The sequence below is a fragment of the Barbus barbus genome (assembly GCF_936440315.1).
Source record: "Barbus barbus genome assembly, chromosome: 29".
In the NCBI taxonomy this organism is placed as follows: domain Eukaryota; kingdom Metazoa; phylum Chordata; class Actinopteri; order Cypriniformes; family Cyprinidae; genus Barbus; species Barbus barbus.
The window spans coordinates 3735262-3749902 of NC_136757.1; the positions used below are offsets into that span (position 1 = coordinate 3735262).

Below are 14641 nucleotides of genomic sequence, written 5' to 3' on the forward strand. Positions count from 1 at the left end.
GTTCAAGAAACATTTCTGATTATTATCAATGTTGAAAACAGTTGTATACATTTTTTTTCAGGATTCTTTGATGAATAGAACATTCATTTTATGAAATATAAATCCTTTATTACATTTTAAAGTCATTACTATCACTTTTCATCAATGTAATACATCCTTGGTGAATAAAAGTATTAATTAATTTTTTTCTTTACAAAAAATAATATATAATGATAATCTTACTGACCTCACACTTTTGCACAGTAGTGTATAAAAGCATTCTATTTCAGATAAATGTTGTTATTTTGAACGTTCTATTCATCAAAGAACCCTGACAAAATTTGCATAACTGTTTAAACATTGATAATAATCAGAAATGTTTCTTGAGCAGCAAATCAGCATATTAGAATGATTTCTGAAGGATCATGCGACACTGAAGACTGGAGTAATGATGCTAAAATTTAAGCTTTGATCCCAGCAACAAATAATATTTTACTATATATTTGTCACAGTGCACACAGCAGGGAAGGACACAGGAACACGCAGACGAGGATATAACTTCAAATAATAGTCTTTACTGATGACATCAAGGCAGGGCAGGGCAGGGCAGGGCAAGGCACGGCTGACACAGACAGGAACACCGGGGAGTAACGAGTAGACAAGACCAAATCAAACTGAATAGACAGGACTATGGCTGTGTCCAAATTCAGGGTCTGCATCCTCCTTAGGATCCTTCCTACCCGGTTGAAGGAGGAGGGATCCTCCGAAGTCCGCAAAACCCGGAAGTCGGTGTTTGTGAATTTGGACAGCCTACCCTTCTTTCAGTTCCCTCCCTTACCCGTTGCTCATATCCTGTCGCCTAGCAACCGTGACAGCGCCAAGCAAGAAGCGGGAAAATGGACAAACAAAGAGTTATTCTCCTCATTTTAATTCTTTTGGAAGAAATAAAGCAATTAAATAAATTAAATACTTTCTTTGCTCGTTGTCGGAGAGTTTTTTATATCAGACTACAAGACAGTCACATCCAGGTAAGCCATTATAGCCTATTTTTATTTGTTTTTAAGTATTCTACTAATTTCTCCTACAAATTCATTGAGCCGAAGCATAAACTTTAGCTTGTTTTGTCAGAGAAACTCCTCTCCCACTCCGCTACCGCTCGCTTCGTCCGCCATTACGCTCTGCCGCAAAAGAATTATGGGATAGGTAGGATGGGAAAGGATCCACCACACCCATCCTTCCAATTCGGGGAAAAGGAGGACGTATTTGTGGGCCGCATTTGAAGGATCCTACGAATTTGGACAGCCTTCGTCGCGGCGCTGTGACGTAACATCCTTCAAATGAGTACTCCGAAGGATGCAGACCCTGAATTTGGACACAGCCTATAAATACACAGGTAAATCATAGATAACGAGACGAACACGGCTGGACAAGAATGAACTAATGATCACACTAGACGAGGACAGGAAACAAACCAAATATGGACACAAGAGGCGGGGACACATGACACACATGACAGAGGACTGACAATATTCAAACAGAAAACTATTATTTCAAATTGTAAAAATATTTCACAATATTGCTGTTTTTGTTGTATTTTGGATAAAATAAATTTAGCCCTGCTGAGCAGAAAGGACTTCTTTCAAAAACATCAAAAAAATCTTACCATTCTAAAACGTTTGACTGGTAGTGTATATAATAATAACCTAACATTCCCCAACAGTGATTAGGTTACACCAACAAATGTTTTAAGGTATAGCTCTTTACAGAAACTACTGCACATTTTCAGTTTTTGCAGTGTAGACGGAACTAGTCACACTCTGATATATCTGACAAATTTGTCTCTTAGCAACCACCATCTCTCTAGCTAACAGGTTTTTGAATCATGGTGGTTTTATATGTTGATTTAGTACACAGTTAACTCAGTCTTTTTCATCTAATGATTAAAATGTGTTTTCTCATTGTAAATACACAGACACTTTAATACTGTGCTGACTTTAGATGTTAACTATATCAGAGTCTGAGGTGAATAATCTAAATATTTTTTCAGTGACTTACGTCTACCAGAGTAGATTGCTCTTGATTACAATCTCAGATTTTCCATTACTGCAGCCAACACTTTAATTGTTGGTTTCAATATGAACCCACTGGTCATATACGAACAGCAAAGATGTTGTGCAGTACAGCTGTGTACAGAAACATGAGTGATTGCAGCTGTGCTGCACACTTTGTTTAGAGATGGACTTGCCTTTAAAGGCTCTGCCAACCCTCACTCACCCTATGAACTTGTCTCATGTTTAATATAGATTTTAAACTACATGAGGTATACAGGACAGTGGTTTATGTGATTTGTACATTTGATCAAATGAGGAGCATATATGTATGTATGTATATATATATATATATATATATATATATACAATTTTTGAACGGCAGTTTGGGATCAGTAAAGTTTGTAATATTTTTTAAAGAAGTTTGCTATGCTCATCAAGGCTGTATCTATTTGATCAAAAATCTATAAAAAAAAAAAGTAATTTTGTGAAATATTATTGCTGTCACGTTTTCGCTGGAGCAAGGGAGCGCGGAGCGAGGGAACGAGGAGACGTAGGAGATTCTTCAAAATACAATATCTTTTAATGAAAATAACTCCAGGAAACATAGAGCACTGTGGTAAGACAAGCAATACCGGACGATGGAGACAAGGAAACACAAGGCTTAAGAACACTAGGAAATTAAATGAGGAAGAACTGAAACAGGTGAGTAGTAATTAAACACAGAGAGAGAATAATGAACTAATGATGGAGACTAAACGAAGACAGGAACAGGAAAAACCAAATATGGGCATAAACACAGGGAGCACATGGGGGACAAAAACAAAACACACGCCTGACATGACGCCCCCCATCAAAGGGGTGGGAGGGTGTGCGCCTTGGAGATCCCTCAGGACAGGCTTGGACAGGACGGGATGCCTCCAAGACAGTCCCAGATCCGTGCACCAATGGCGGAGCAGGCGACCCGGGAGGCCATGGCGGGTCAGGGGATTCGGAAGGCCATGGCGGGTCAGGATCCTAACCCTCCGTGGGCTAAACTGGGGAACAAGAGCTGTTCTTGGGCTTAACAGGGGATCTGCAGCTCTTGCTTGACTCTGGTCAGGGGCTGGAGCCAGCACTGGACTCTGGTCAGGGGTTGGAACTGATACTGTAGTGAACTCTGGGGCTGGAGCCGACACTGGAGCGAGCTATGTGGCTGGAGCTGATTTAGAGGCAAGGATAAGGGCTGCAAAGAGTCTTTTCCACCTCATCCCCCTCTTTCGGTTGGGGGGTGAACTGGACTGCCGGCGGGCCTGACGTTGCAGCGGCCGGTGGGCTTGACGTTGTCAGCAGCGGCCGGCGGGCCTGAATCAGCGGTGACCAGCGGGAACAGCTGACAGGCTTGACTGTGGGTTGGTTCTGGCTCAGGGCAGGACACTCTCCAGACACCGGAGGATCCCTTCCCTCTAGCATAGTCCTGTGGTGTCTGGGAGGTCCACGGGGCGATGGTAGTTGGCCCCGTGCCAGAACAGCGAGTTTATGGTGGCGTCATCAAACGCCGTCGCCGCGGCGAGCCCGCAGAACTCCCATGCATACTCCACGAATAACAGTTTTCTATATTAATATACTTTAAAATATCATTTATTCCTGTGAAGCAAAGCTGAATTTTCAGCATGATTACTCCAGTCTTCAGTGTAACGTGATCCTTCAGAAATCATTATTATCAGTGTTGGAAACTGTGCTGCTTCATATTTTTGGGACCTGTGATACTTTTTTTTTTAATTCTTTGATGACTAAAAAGTTAAAAAGAACAGTGTTTATTAAAAGGAAATGTTGTGGTACAATCTACACTACTATTCAAATGTTTGAGGTCAGTAAATTTGTTGTTTCGTTTAATTTTCTTTTTTTTTTTCTAAAGAAATTATACTTTTCAGAAAGGATGTGCTAAATGGATAAAATATTACAGCAAAAAGTTACTTATATTGTTAGAAAAGATTTCTATTTTGAATAAATGCTGTTCTTTTTAGCTTTCATTCATTAAAGAATCAAATAAAAAAATACCACCGGTTCAAAAATTTTTTTAAAAATTAAGCAGCACAACAGTTTCAACGCTGATAATAAATCAGCATATTAGAATGATTTCTGAAGGCTCATGTGACAATGAAGACTGGGGTACTGCCACATGAAAATTCAGCACTGCATCACAGAAATAAACTATATTATAAAGTATATTAAAATAGGAAACCAATTTTAAAATATTTTTCTTCTTTGACATGCTTTAAAGAAGTTCACTTATTTTCATGTGTCGACTAACGTACTAAAGCATACAGAATATAAAGCCCTTGATTGTCGTTAAATTGCATGTAAATACAATATTGTATATATGCATGAATAAAATGTTTTAAATTGCAGTTGCAAATAACATAATTAGGTGTCTGAAAACATATCAAGTCTAATGTACATCCTCATTTAGAAAGCTAGGTAAGCGAGTTTAATAGAAAGAGTGCTAGAATGACAGAAAATGCATTCATTCTAATGTGATTTTGCATCTGTATAATGTGTGTGTGTATAGATGGCAGCCCTGCCGATGCAATCATCACGGCCCCTGCATTCAGAGGCAGGAGACCCCTGAGGAGTGTGAGCGAGACCAGGCTGACAAGATTGGCCTTGACTGTCTGTGTGTGTGTGTGTGTGTGTGTGTGTGTGTAACCCAAGAGTCATGTGATGGCCAAGCCTGAGTTCACACATGTATATAAACCACCACAAATGCATCCTTTAAATGTGTGTCAGACCAGGAAACAAAGGTTTATCCAAAAGGTTTTTTTTTTTTTGTTTCTTTCCAGAACCTTGCTTCTTTGCTGTATGTTGATGCTACATAAAGCTGAAGACTATGTGTCATATATGTATGGGGGGGAAGGGGGGAATATGTATATTCTTGAAAAAGAGACGAGGATATTACCCTGACAGCTAACTAATACTGTCCACATCTGCTATGGAAATAGTTACTGTTCCTATTATGCACTTATTATTAACCAGTTTAATGGAGCCAGCCAATAATAGCCCAAAGTGTGTATGAATGAGGGCATCTTTAATGCAGTGATTTCCAGGCCATGGTTCATTTGCATTCTTGGATGCATGCTTGCATATATTTCTCAACAAGCAATGCACTTGCATATGTTTTTGTTTGTATATAGGTACGGCCTTTTTTGGCACAGCAAAGGTTTTGCTCCGTGTTCTGTTTAAACTGGAGGAAGACACTGCGTTTGCTTTCCTATGCAGGTATCTCTCTCCAACTGCTGCCTGTGTTGGTGACGCATGACGTTAAGTTAACATGACAGTAGCACATAAAGTCTGCCCCCATTCCGCGTGGTTCCCCGCGGCTCAGCACAAGCCTTTAAAGGGGCAGCTCTGAGACAGCCTGAGACCTCTCGACAGAGCCACCTTAAAACAGGACACCCTGGTCGCGTCGACTGATGCTTACAAAGAATGAATTACGGTAAAAAGGTATTGCTTGTCCAGGAATAAAAAAAAAAAAACCTTTAATGTAACAGTTGTTTAAGAGTGACTCTAACAGTATCATATATAGGCCTTAATGCAATATAATGCATTCATAATGCTTATTATGCACCAAATAATCAGTTCTTCCACAGATACCAAAGTTATACTTTTTGCTAGTACTTTTTGCTAGTATAATGCAGTAAGACACACATTCTATATTATAATACATTATAAAGGTGTAACCTTTAATAGGTTAGTAATACAATGTATTAAAACTGTCGTTACAATAATTTATTAAAAGATACACTTTATTACAATATGAAAATGTCTAATAAATGAAGGTGTTCTGCACATTCAGTGAAGTGTTACTATTATATCCAACTTCGCCTGGATACATACAATATACTTAGATTAAATGGAGTGTACTATATTGCAAATCTCAACTACTCGATTGTTATTTCATCAAAAAATGCAAACAATTATCGCCCAGTTATATATATATATATATACACAGTATAGTACATTCTACTTTACCTGCATATATAAGAAAATATATACTATATAGCAAATCTTGAATGTATGATTGGTTATATCCTTGCACAAATGTAAACTGTATTGTTGCACAGCTTTCCATATAAAGATTGATATTTATTATATCCAAATTTATTTAATCATATACAGAGCAATAAATTAGGTAACACTTTACAATAAGTTTCTATTTGTTAACATTAGTTAACTACAGTAGTTAACAAACTAACAATGAAAAATACTTCTAAAGCATTTATTAATATCAGTTAATGTTGATTCCAACATTTACTAAAGCATTATTAAAATATAAAGTTGTAACCATTAATGTTATTTTATGGACCTTAACTACACAGACTAAAAATTAACAGCTGTATTTTTATTAACTGACATTAATAAAGATTAATAAATACTGAAACACATATATTAATCTTAGTTAGTGCATTAAATATAGTTAACAAATATAACCTTATTGTAAAGTGTTACCAATATTATATAGCATATCTCACCTGCTTGATTGCATGTATTGTCACAAAATATAAAACCTTACTATTCTCCAGTTCAATATACTAAATACAAGTTGTGAAGATATTGAGAAATTATAAACATTAATATCATGAATTTATGTAAAGCTTTGAAAACAGAACAAAAAAAAGATACATTACTTAAATCAATTTAATAACTGTTGCAATACCTTTTAATATAAGTTTAAATAAAAATATGCATTAAAGTATTAAAAATCTGATACTATTTAAAATAATAAAATACCATCATGGTAATGAGAATTTGCTGAGAAATTTGCTTAATTATTCATTAAAATAATACAAAGAAATTAAAATAATAAATAAACAAACAAACAAACTTAACGGCTTATGTGAGCATGACCCAAGAATCCTTCAGACTTTGTATTTTGAATAAAACTCTTTAAATCATAAGCAATGATCTCGATCATGTCCGTGTTTATTATATGTAAGAAAAATGACATCAGTTTTTTTTTTTTTTTTGTATTTGTAATGATATTCATTTATTAATTTGTATTAAGGTGATGATAAATCAATTCAAATAATAAAAGTATTGTCAAAGAATTGGGAATTAATTTTTTTTTTTTTCATATAATTAACTTTCACTGAAATGTTTTAATGTTATATTAGTTTTTTCTTTTGATTTTGGAGTTAAATATGACTCACACATGTTCATTTACTGGAATTTGATTCATTGTAAGCATTTAAATGTGGCCACTCCGAAGCAGAGCGAGTCCAGAGGTGTATTTCTTTGAAATAACTTCCGCAGTCACTTCCTTCACTACTACTGACTGGGTACTTCGCCCACGCCGAGCTGGATCACTTTTTGCCACATGACAACCCTGTTGCTGTGGTAACTACATGTGCCTCGGGGATAGTGCTTTTGTTTTAGCCGCACTCTTTCTTCTTCTCTTGTATTGCTTTTTTATCTTTGCTACACAATACCGTAAATTATCAAATCTTAAGGAGATCATGTCTGCTTTTTTATGATAAAACACCATACGAGTCTAAAGTTAGAATCACATTATATTCAGATTAGTTTTATTGAGCAATAGCTCCATCTTGAGATGAGATCAGAGACAGAGGGATAATGCAGCATCAACTTTTGAAATAATAGTAGGCTATTGATAAACTGCCTAACTCATATAAATATGGCAAAGCGCCCAATGTTTTCAGTCAAGTCACCTTTATTTATCTAGTGCTTTATACAATGCAAATTGCTCCAAAGCAGCTTTTCCGTATTAAACATGGAAATTATGCAGTAGGGTGTTTGGCCAATTTTGAAATTAAAATATAAATTCTTACTTCTGAAGTCAATGTGAAACAGTAATTGAAGCTAATTTTACTTTGATAATGTGATAGGCCACAGGATGTTACCATTCACCCATTTGGCAGCGTCCCAAACCACAATGAACTTGGACACAGACTCCTAAAAAATAAACGCCGACCTTTAACCCAGAAAAATGAATGTACACGATGACATCCATCCACACCTGTTTTAATCAGCTTCAATGGAATCTCAATTATTCATGCAGGCTGATGTCTGATGCAATCTTTTGATGAAGTCAGTTCATGTACAATTCATGAAGAAGTCATTGTAGAGTTATCATCATAAACAAAATTCCTTGCATTTCTTCCGTGTTTTTTAGGTTTCACATTTAGAGAGTCACGTTATTGTTTAGTTGAATCTTTTGTGATTTATGTTACACAGTGATTGTGGATTAGCCTACATATTTATTAATATGTATAATAGTAAAAAAACAAGAACAGTATTTTCATAAGGCCCTGCAACAGTGTTTACACGTTTCTTAATGATTGAATGAGTAGAGGTGAAGATGCATCATGTCAGGTTTTATGTAAATCATATTAACTGCCATTGGTCCTCACACGTCTCACGGCTTGCCCATTTTGATTATGCAAAAACTGTGAATGAGGCATGACAGCTGTGGCTGAGGTGAATATTTTTAATGAATAATAACTTTGTGTTGTTACTAAATCACTAACATGACTTCTAAAAACTTGAAATACAATGCATTTATCATATGGACTACTCTAATGATACTTTTATTGTTTGAGGCTCTTAATCCTTCCTTCACTGTAGGCTTTCCTTGTATGGGAAACTGCAGCATGAACATGAAAAACAAAGCATTTTTGGAGAAACCATTCCATTAAACAATCCTTTATGACCGTTAACTGACCTGTGACTATGTTCTCTGAGAGAACATTGACCTGAACCTCCACCGAGTGTTTGGAGGTGTAGGTAATCTCAGCACTGACGTGGGCTACTTCACCGATGAACATTGGGTGCAGGAAGTCTGTGCGCTCCACACGGGCCAGAGCAGTTACACAGCGGTCCTATTTGCCAAAATAAATTGTTATTTAATTGCACTTTATGCATTACTAGCATACCAGGATACTACAGCTCAGTAGCTGCATATCCATTTGTACTGTGTGTACATTGTGCTACATTTATGATTTTGCCGAGCCCTCTACTGGCTACACTGGACAATGGACATTTTTTAAGAAGAAGGCATGAATCAGGGTCAAAGACAAAATATATATACAATATTCTAAAGGTTTAAGTATTTTTTTATACTACTGACATAAATACTGTACAATTTAAATAATATATAATTTTTTTTCACATTACAGTAATGAGAAAGATATTGTTTTGAATAAATGTAATGAGAATATGTGGTATAAAAAAAGCAAATGAAAATGGTCTTAAAAATGTGCGTTTATTTCCTTCAGATTTATCAGTAAAATATAAGAGTTCAGTTTTTGACAGGTTAGGTGAGTTTCATCTATCACTTATCAAATCAATCAGTCTGTTCAGTTACATCTTTATCATGTTCATCTGTTCCAGAAAAACACAACACACTTCATATCTAAAACAATTATGGTGATTCCAGTGTTAAAAGCCGTGGTTTCCGGGCCGTAAGACTAAAACTCACCCCGTTTTGAGTATTGCAGTGGCGTGTGCCAATGATGCATCCCGCTTCCTCAATCATCTTTAGGATAGTCCCACCATGAACATTGCCAGCAATGTTAGCATCATCAGGACGCATGATCCTGAAATATTAAAGAAAAAAAAACTTTGCATATAATCTCCAGGTTTTATAGGGATGCATGATATAGTGTATTTATAACCACATGCAGTATTGGCCAAATAGACCAACATGTTGTATATTTTAAATCCCCAAGTATACGTTTTTATCTCTCTCACCTATGTTGAATGACTAATAAATGAAGTGCTCACAAATTGTATTAATCTGACAACATCTAAGCTACATAGATCCCACTTTATATCAGGTGGCCTTAACTACTATGTACTCACATTTAAATATTTACAATGCACTTATGTACAAACATGTTTTTACATTGTCCTTTTATTTAAAAAACAAATACCTGCATGCTTACATCTGTAATTAATTTCTGTAATATCCCTTACACCTTAACCCACCCTTAAACCTACCCACAACACCAAACCTGTCCCCATAACCTAACCTTACCCGTATCCCACCTCAGTAGCAGGGGTTTGGGGTTTGTTTGGGGTTACACTTTAATTAAAGGTGTCCTTGTTACAATGTAATTACACATTTAACTACTGAGTAATATTAATTAACTACATGTACTTACTACATACTACATGATTAGGGTTAGGATTAGGGTTTGGCTTAAGGTTATGTATACTTGCATGTAATTATGCTAATTTATTGTTAATATAATAGTAAGTACACATTGTGTAACAAAGACACCTTAAAATAGTCAAGTCACCATTATTTATATAGCGCTTTTTACAATGTAGATTGTGTCAAAGCGACTTTACAGTATTAAACAGGGAAATAGTGTGTAAAATAAACACTATAAATAATAAAATTAGTGTAAAATAAAATGTTACCATGTTTTGCCATACAATATGGACACAATAAATACATTGTACCTATTTTTTTGATGTAAGTACATATAGTTGTTAAGGCCATCTAATATAAAGTGGGACCAAACTACACTATCTTGTTAATTTAATAAAAATAGGTCACACTGACACAAGATCCATATAATGTCAGTTGACTATAAGAATTACTATAGCCAGTAATAATATTTATATTAGTTCAAGTCCTTAAATTCGATTGGCTGAGTGGCGTTTCCAGAGTGCTGATGCTTAATCTAGCCAGTACTGGAATTTCTTGTTGTTTGTATCACTCAGCTTTTCTGTCTAATGGTATCATAAATGAAAACGACAACAAATAGACATGATGACTCAAGATTAGTTATCACAAAAACAGACATGATAACATACACAACCAGTTTGGTGAGAAATTTCAAAACAGCCAAGTCATAAACTTCTCCTAAAACCACCATCAAACAACAAACTACTAATTCACTGAATTATTTTCTTGAACATTCAAATTGTTGTTAGTTAATTCCTTGAGTTGTGTGTTTGTAACATTGAACATACAACACAATGTTATAAACACACAACTCTAAAAGTTTGGAACAATATGAGGATGTGTATCTATGAATGAAAAGTATGAAATTAAGAGTCTGTCTAAAAGAGTACAATGAGATGTGTTAGTTAGACAACTCTACCTGCTGAGCTCAAAATGAGACACCATGACTCCTTAAAAGTTAGACGACAGAGACTTGAGAAGTTCCCAACACAACAGTGAGTGTATCTGCGACAGTGACAGTCTTTCATTCATTTCCTCCATCACTGCACACCCATCACTTATGACATCATCCCCTTCACCACTACAGACTCCGCCCACTTCCATTAAAATTTTGCAGGCCTTCAGTAGACTCACAGAGCTAGCAATGACAGTATTAACAGTTTTGCCCTGAATATGTAAGGCTCTGGACACACAGAATGCTCACTAAAATTAACAAAACTAATGTAACCCAAATGTGTTCAACTTTTATAAAATGTGACCCTGGACCACAAAACCAGTCATAAGTAGCACAGGTATATTTGTAGCAATAGCCAAAAACACATTGTATGGGTACAGATTTTTCTTTTATGCCAAAAATCATTAGGACATTAAGTAAAGATAATGTTCCATGATTATTATATAAGATATTGTGTAAATTTCCTACTGTAAATATATCAAAACTTGATATAGTATGCATTGCTAAGAACTTCATTTAGACAACTTTAAAGGCGATTTTCTCAATATTTAGACTATTAGACTAAACTATTTCAAATAGTTGTGTCTCGTCCAAATAGTCATATCCTAACAAACCATACATCAATGGACAGCTTATTTATTCAGCTTTCAGATTATGTATAAACCTTCTTTTCAAAAATTTGACCCTTATGACTGATTTTGTGGTCCAGGGTCACAAATAGTTACAATTCTGTAACAAACTGTCTTGAAAATAAAGTCACAATTCAACGGGGGAAAACACAATCTGGCTTCATTTTTTTTTTTAGGTAAAATAACATTAAGTTTTGATTCTGGGTTAGATGTCTCCCAATATATTCTTGACATGTAACAGGACATTCACTCCACAACAGAATAGACATGGCGCACAAAAGACCCACTTTGATTTAAAGATCACTTACAATCAGTCAAGTGATGAACAGCTGAGCCCAAAATGTTTTGCTTATATTTATTTGAAAACCAACATCATAATGTCAGTGTTACAGAAGTAGGACTCAGACGGAGAGAGAGAGATGAACTGACAGGTATTTATTGACAATAAGGTGAGCAACAAGGAGTGAGACAGGCGAGTGATGATCCTGGAGGTCTTTGGTTAACTTGAGCATCTTCTTTTGACAGGAAACTTGGAACACGAACTGGACACACACCTCACCAAGATAGCAGACTGGGACAGAACACAGGAGCAGACTGACTCGGGAGGAGACACTGCAGGTAAGTAGACAAGGAGGCAAGTAGTAGACTACTTAGAGCTGTGATAGCTATGGCAGTCCTCTTCGCATGAATGAGACCGGACACTGAGGCTACGTCCACACGAAGCCAGATTTCTCCCTATCCGATCTTTTTTTTTGCCTCAAATTCCGTAAACACGGAGTCGTCTCAGGAAATATCTGCGTACACACGGAATCACTGAAACCGACAGAAAACGATGTAGTACACATGCCAGACCAATATGTGGCGCTGTAATTCTGCCACAGAGATACACAAAAAAACAGAGAAGAAGACTTGGACCATGTGCGTAAACCATGCGCGCTGAATACAAACTAACACACAAAGCAGAAGATTTTGCTTTAATAAAGTTAATGAGCTCAGTGGGTTCTGCAGCACGAACACAGGCACGTAGTCTGACATTGTTGTTGTTGTTGTCGCTATTATGTGACGTAGCGGTGTCTGATTAGGGGCAAGACGTGGGCTGATGACGTCATCATTTCAGAAAATATACGGATTCGCCGTCCACACGAAAACGTCGTTTTCAAATTTATCCACCCTGGGACCCGGTTTCAAAAATGATCGGTTTCACTCTTCGAAAACGCCGGATTCGTGTGGACGAAACGCCTATACGGTAAAAAATGTATGCGTATACAGCGAAACGCAGCTTCGTGTGGACGGGGCCTCAGTGCTGTGAGGTGTGTGTCTTTATGGCATGGCTAATGAGGGGTACAATGATGTGCAGGTGCGTGTGATCAGTACTCTGGTGAGGGAGTGCGCTGTGATTGGCTGGTGACAGAGCCTGGCAGATCTGTGACACTACCCCCCTCTCCACGGCCCGCTCCCGAGTGCCGAGGACCCCGACGTCGTGGTGGTCTACCTCTCCCTCTGGGTGCTGGACGTTCCGGATGGCTGGCATGGAACTCTTCAAGTAGGATAGGATCAAGAACATCATCTCTGGGAACCCAAGATCTCTCTTCTGGGCCGTAGCCCTCCCAGTCTACAAGGTACTCCAGCCTACCACCATGGTGCCGGGAGTCCAATATCTCCTTGACTTGGTAGATGGCACCTTCTTCCAGGATCAATGGGAGAGGGGAGTTCCTCCGTCGGGCCAGGCTCTGTGGGGGGAGAAACAGGAGAGTGGTAAGGTTTAAGCAGTGAAACATGGAATGTGGGGTGAATCCTGTACTGAAGGGGAAGCTGAAGCTGGTAAGTGACCGGGTTGACTTGCTTGACTATGGTGAAGGGGCCAACAAATCTGGGACTTAATTTCTTGCAGGGTAGGCGCATCCTGACGTCCCTGGTTGACAGCCAGACCTTCTGTCCAGGTTGGTATTGGGGAGCTTCAGATCGAAGGTTGGCTGTCATTTTGCGCCTATGCACTGCTCGCTGAAGATGGTGGTGAGCAGCGTCCCAGGCCCTCTCGCTCTCTCAGAATCAGTAGTCTACTGATGGTAGATCCAATGGTTTCCAGTTCCAAGAGTCCTGGTGGCCATGGCAGAAGGTTAGAAGGAATCGTGCTACTTCCTGGATCTTTCTTTCGGTCTGCCCGTTCGTCTGAGGGTGGTGTCCGGAGGACAGACTGATGGTCACACCAAGGAGCTTGAAGAAGGCTTTCCATACCCTTGATATGAATTGTGGTCCACAGTCAGAGATGATATCCTCAGGGATACCAAAGTATCAGAAGACGTGGTTGAACATCAACTCTGCAGTCTCCATAGCTGTGGATAAGCCTTTGAGAGGAAGACGACGACATGACTTAGAAAATCGATCAACGACCACCAGGATGCATGCGTTACCTTCGGAGGCAGGTAGGTCCGTAACGAAGTCAACTCCTAGGTGTGACCAGGGCCGATTGGGAACGGGCAGAGGAAGTAGCTTGCCTGCTGGTAAGTGGCGTGGACTCTTGGACATGGCACAGTCTACACAGCCTTGGACGAACCTTCTAACATCTCCGGCCATATTGGGTATATTGTTGTTGGCCCCTGGGTGGCCAGTGCCCAGAGATGAATGAACAGACTGAATGAGGGGTGTGCGTTGAGCCCTGGGAACATATTGCAAGCCGGGTGGACAGCCCAGCGGAGTGGCTGTGGAAGCATTGGAGGGGGTGAACGGACTTGAATTCCACTGAATGGGACTTACAATGAGCTTCTCGGGATGATGGATTCAGGTTCTTCACTAGTTTCTTCCTTGGAGTCATAGAGGCGAGACAAGGCGTCGGCCT

The 14641-nt window shown here is 38.2% G+C and overlaps 1 protein-coding gene across 4 annotated transcripts in view; it reads right to left on the reverse strand.

Moving 5' to 3' along the window:
- Positions 1 to 14641, reverse strand: part of LOC306849584 (cytosolic acyl coenzyme A thioester hydrolase-like) — a 100074-nt gene that overhangs the window by 80597 nt on the left and 4836 nt on the right. For 3 of the 4 annotated variants that reach the window (XM_079384729.1, XM_079384728.1, XM_079384731.1), the window contains exons 2-3: positions 9505 to 9622; positions 8749 to 8905 (exon numbers count right to left, since the gene is read on the reverse strand). In XM_079384729.1, the coding sequence (XP_079240855.1) occupies positions 8749 to 8905; positions 9505 to 9622 (275 nt within the window). Of the gene's footprint in view, positions 1 to 8748; positions 8906 to 9504; positions 9623 to 11140; positions 11271 to 14641 lie in introns of those variants that run through there. The other variant, XM_079384730.1, reaches the window with a different exon arrangement.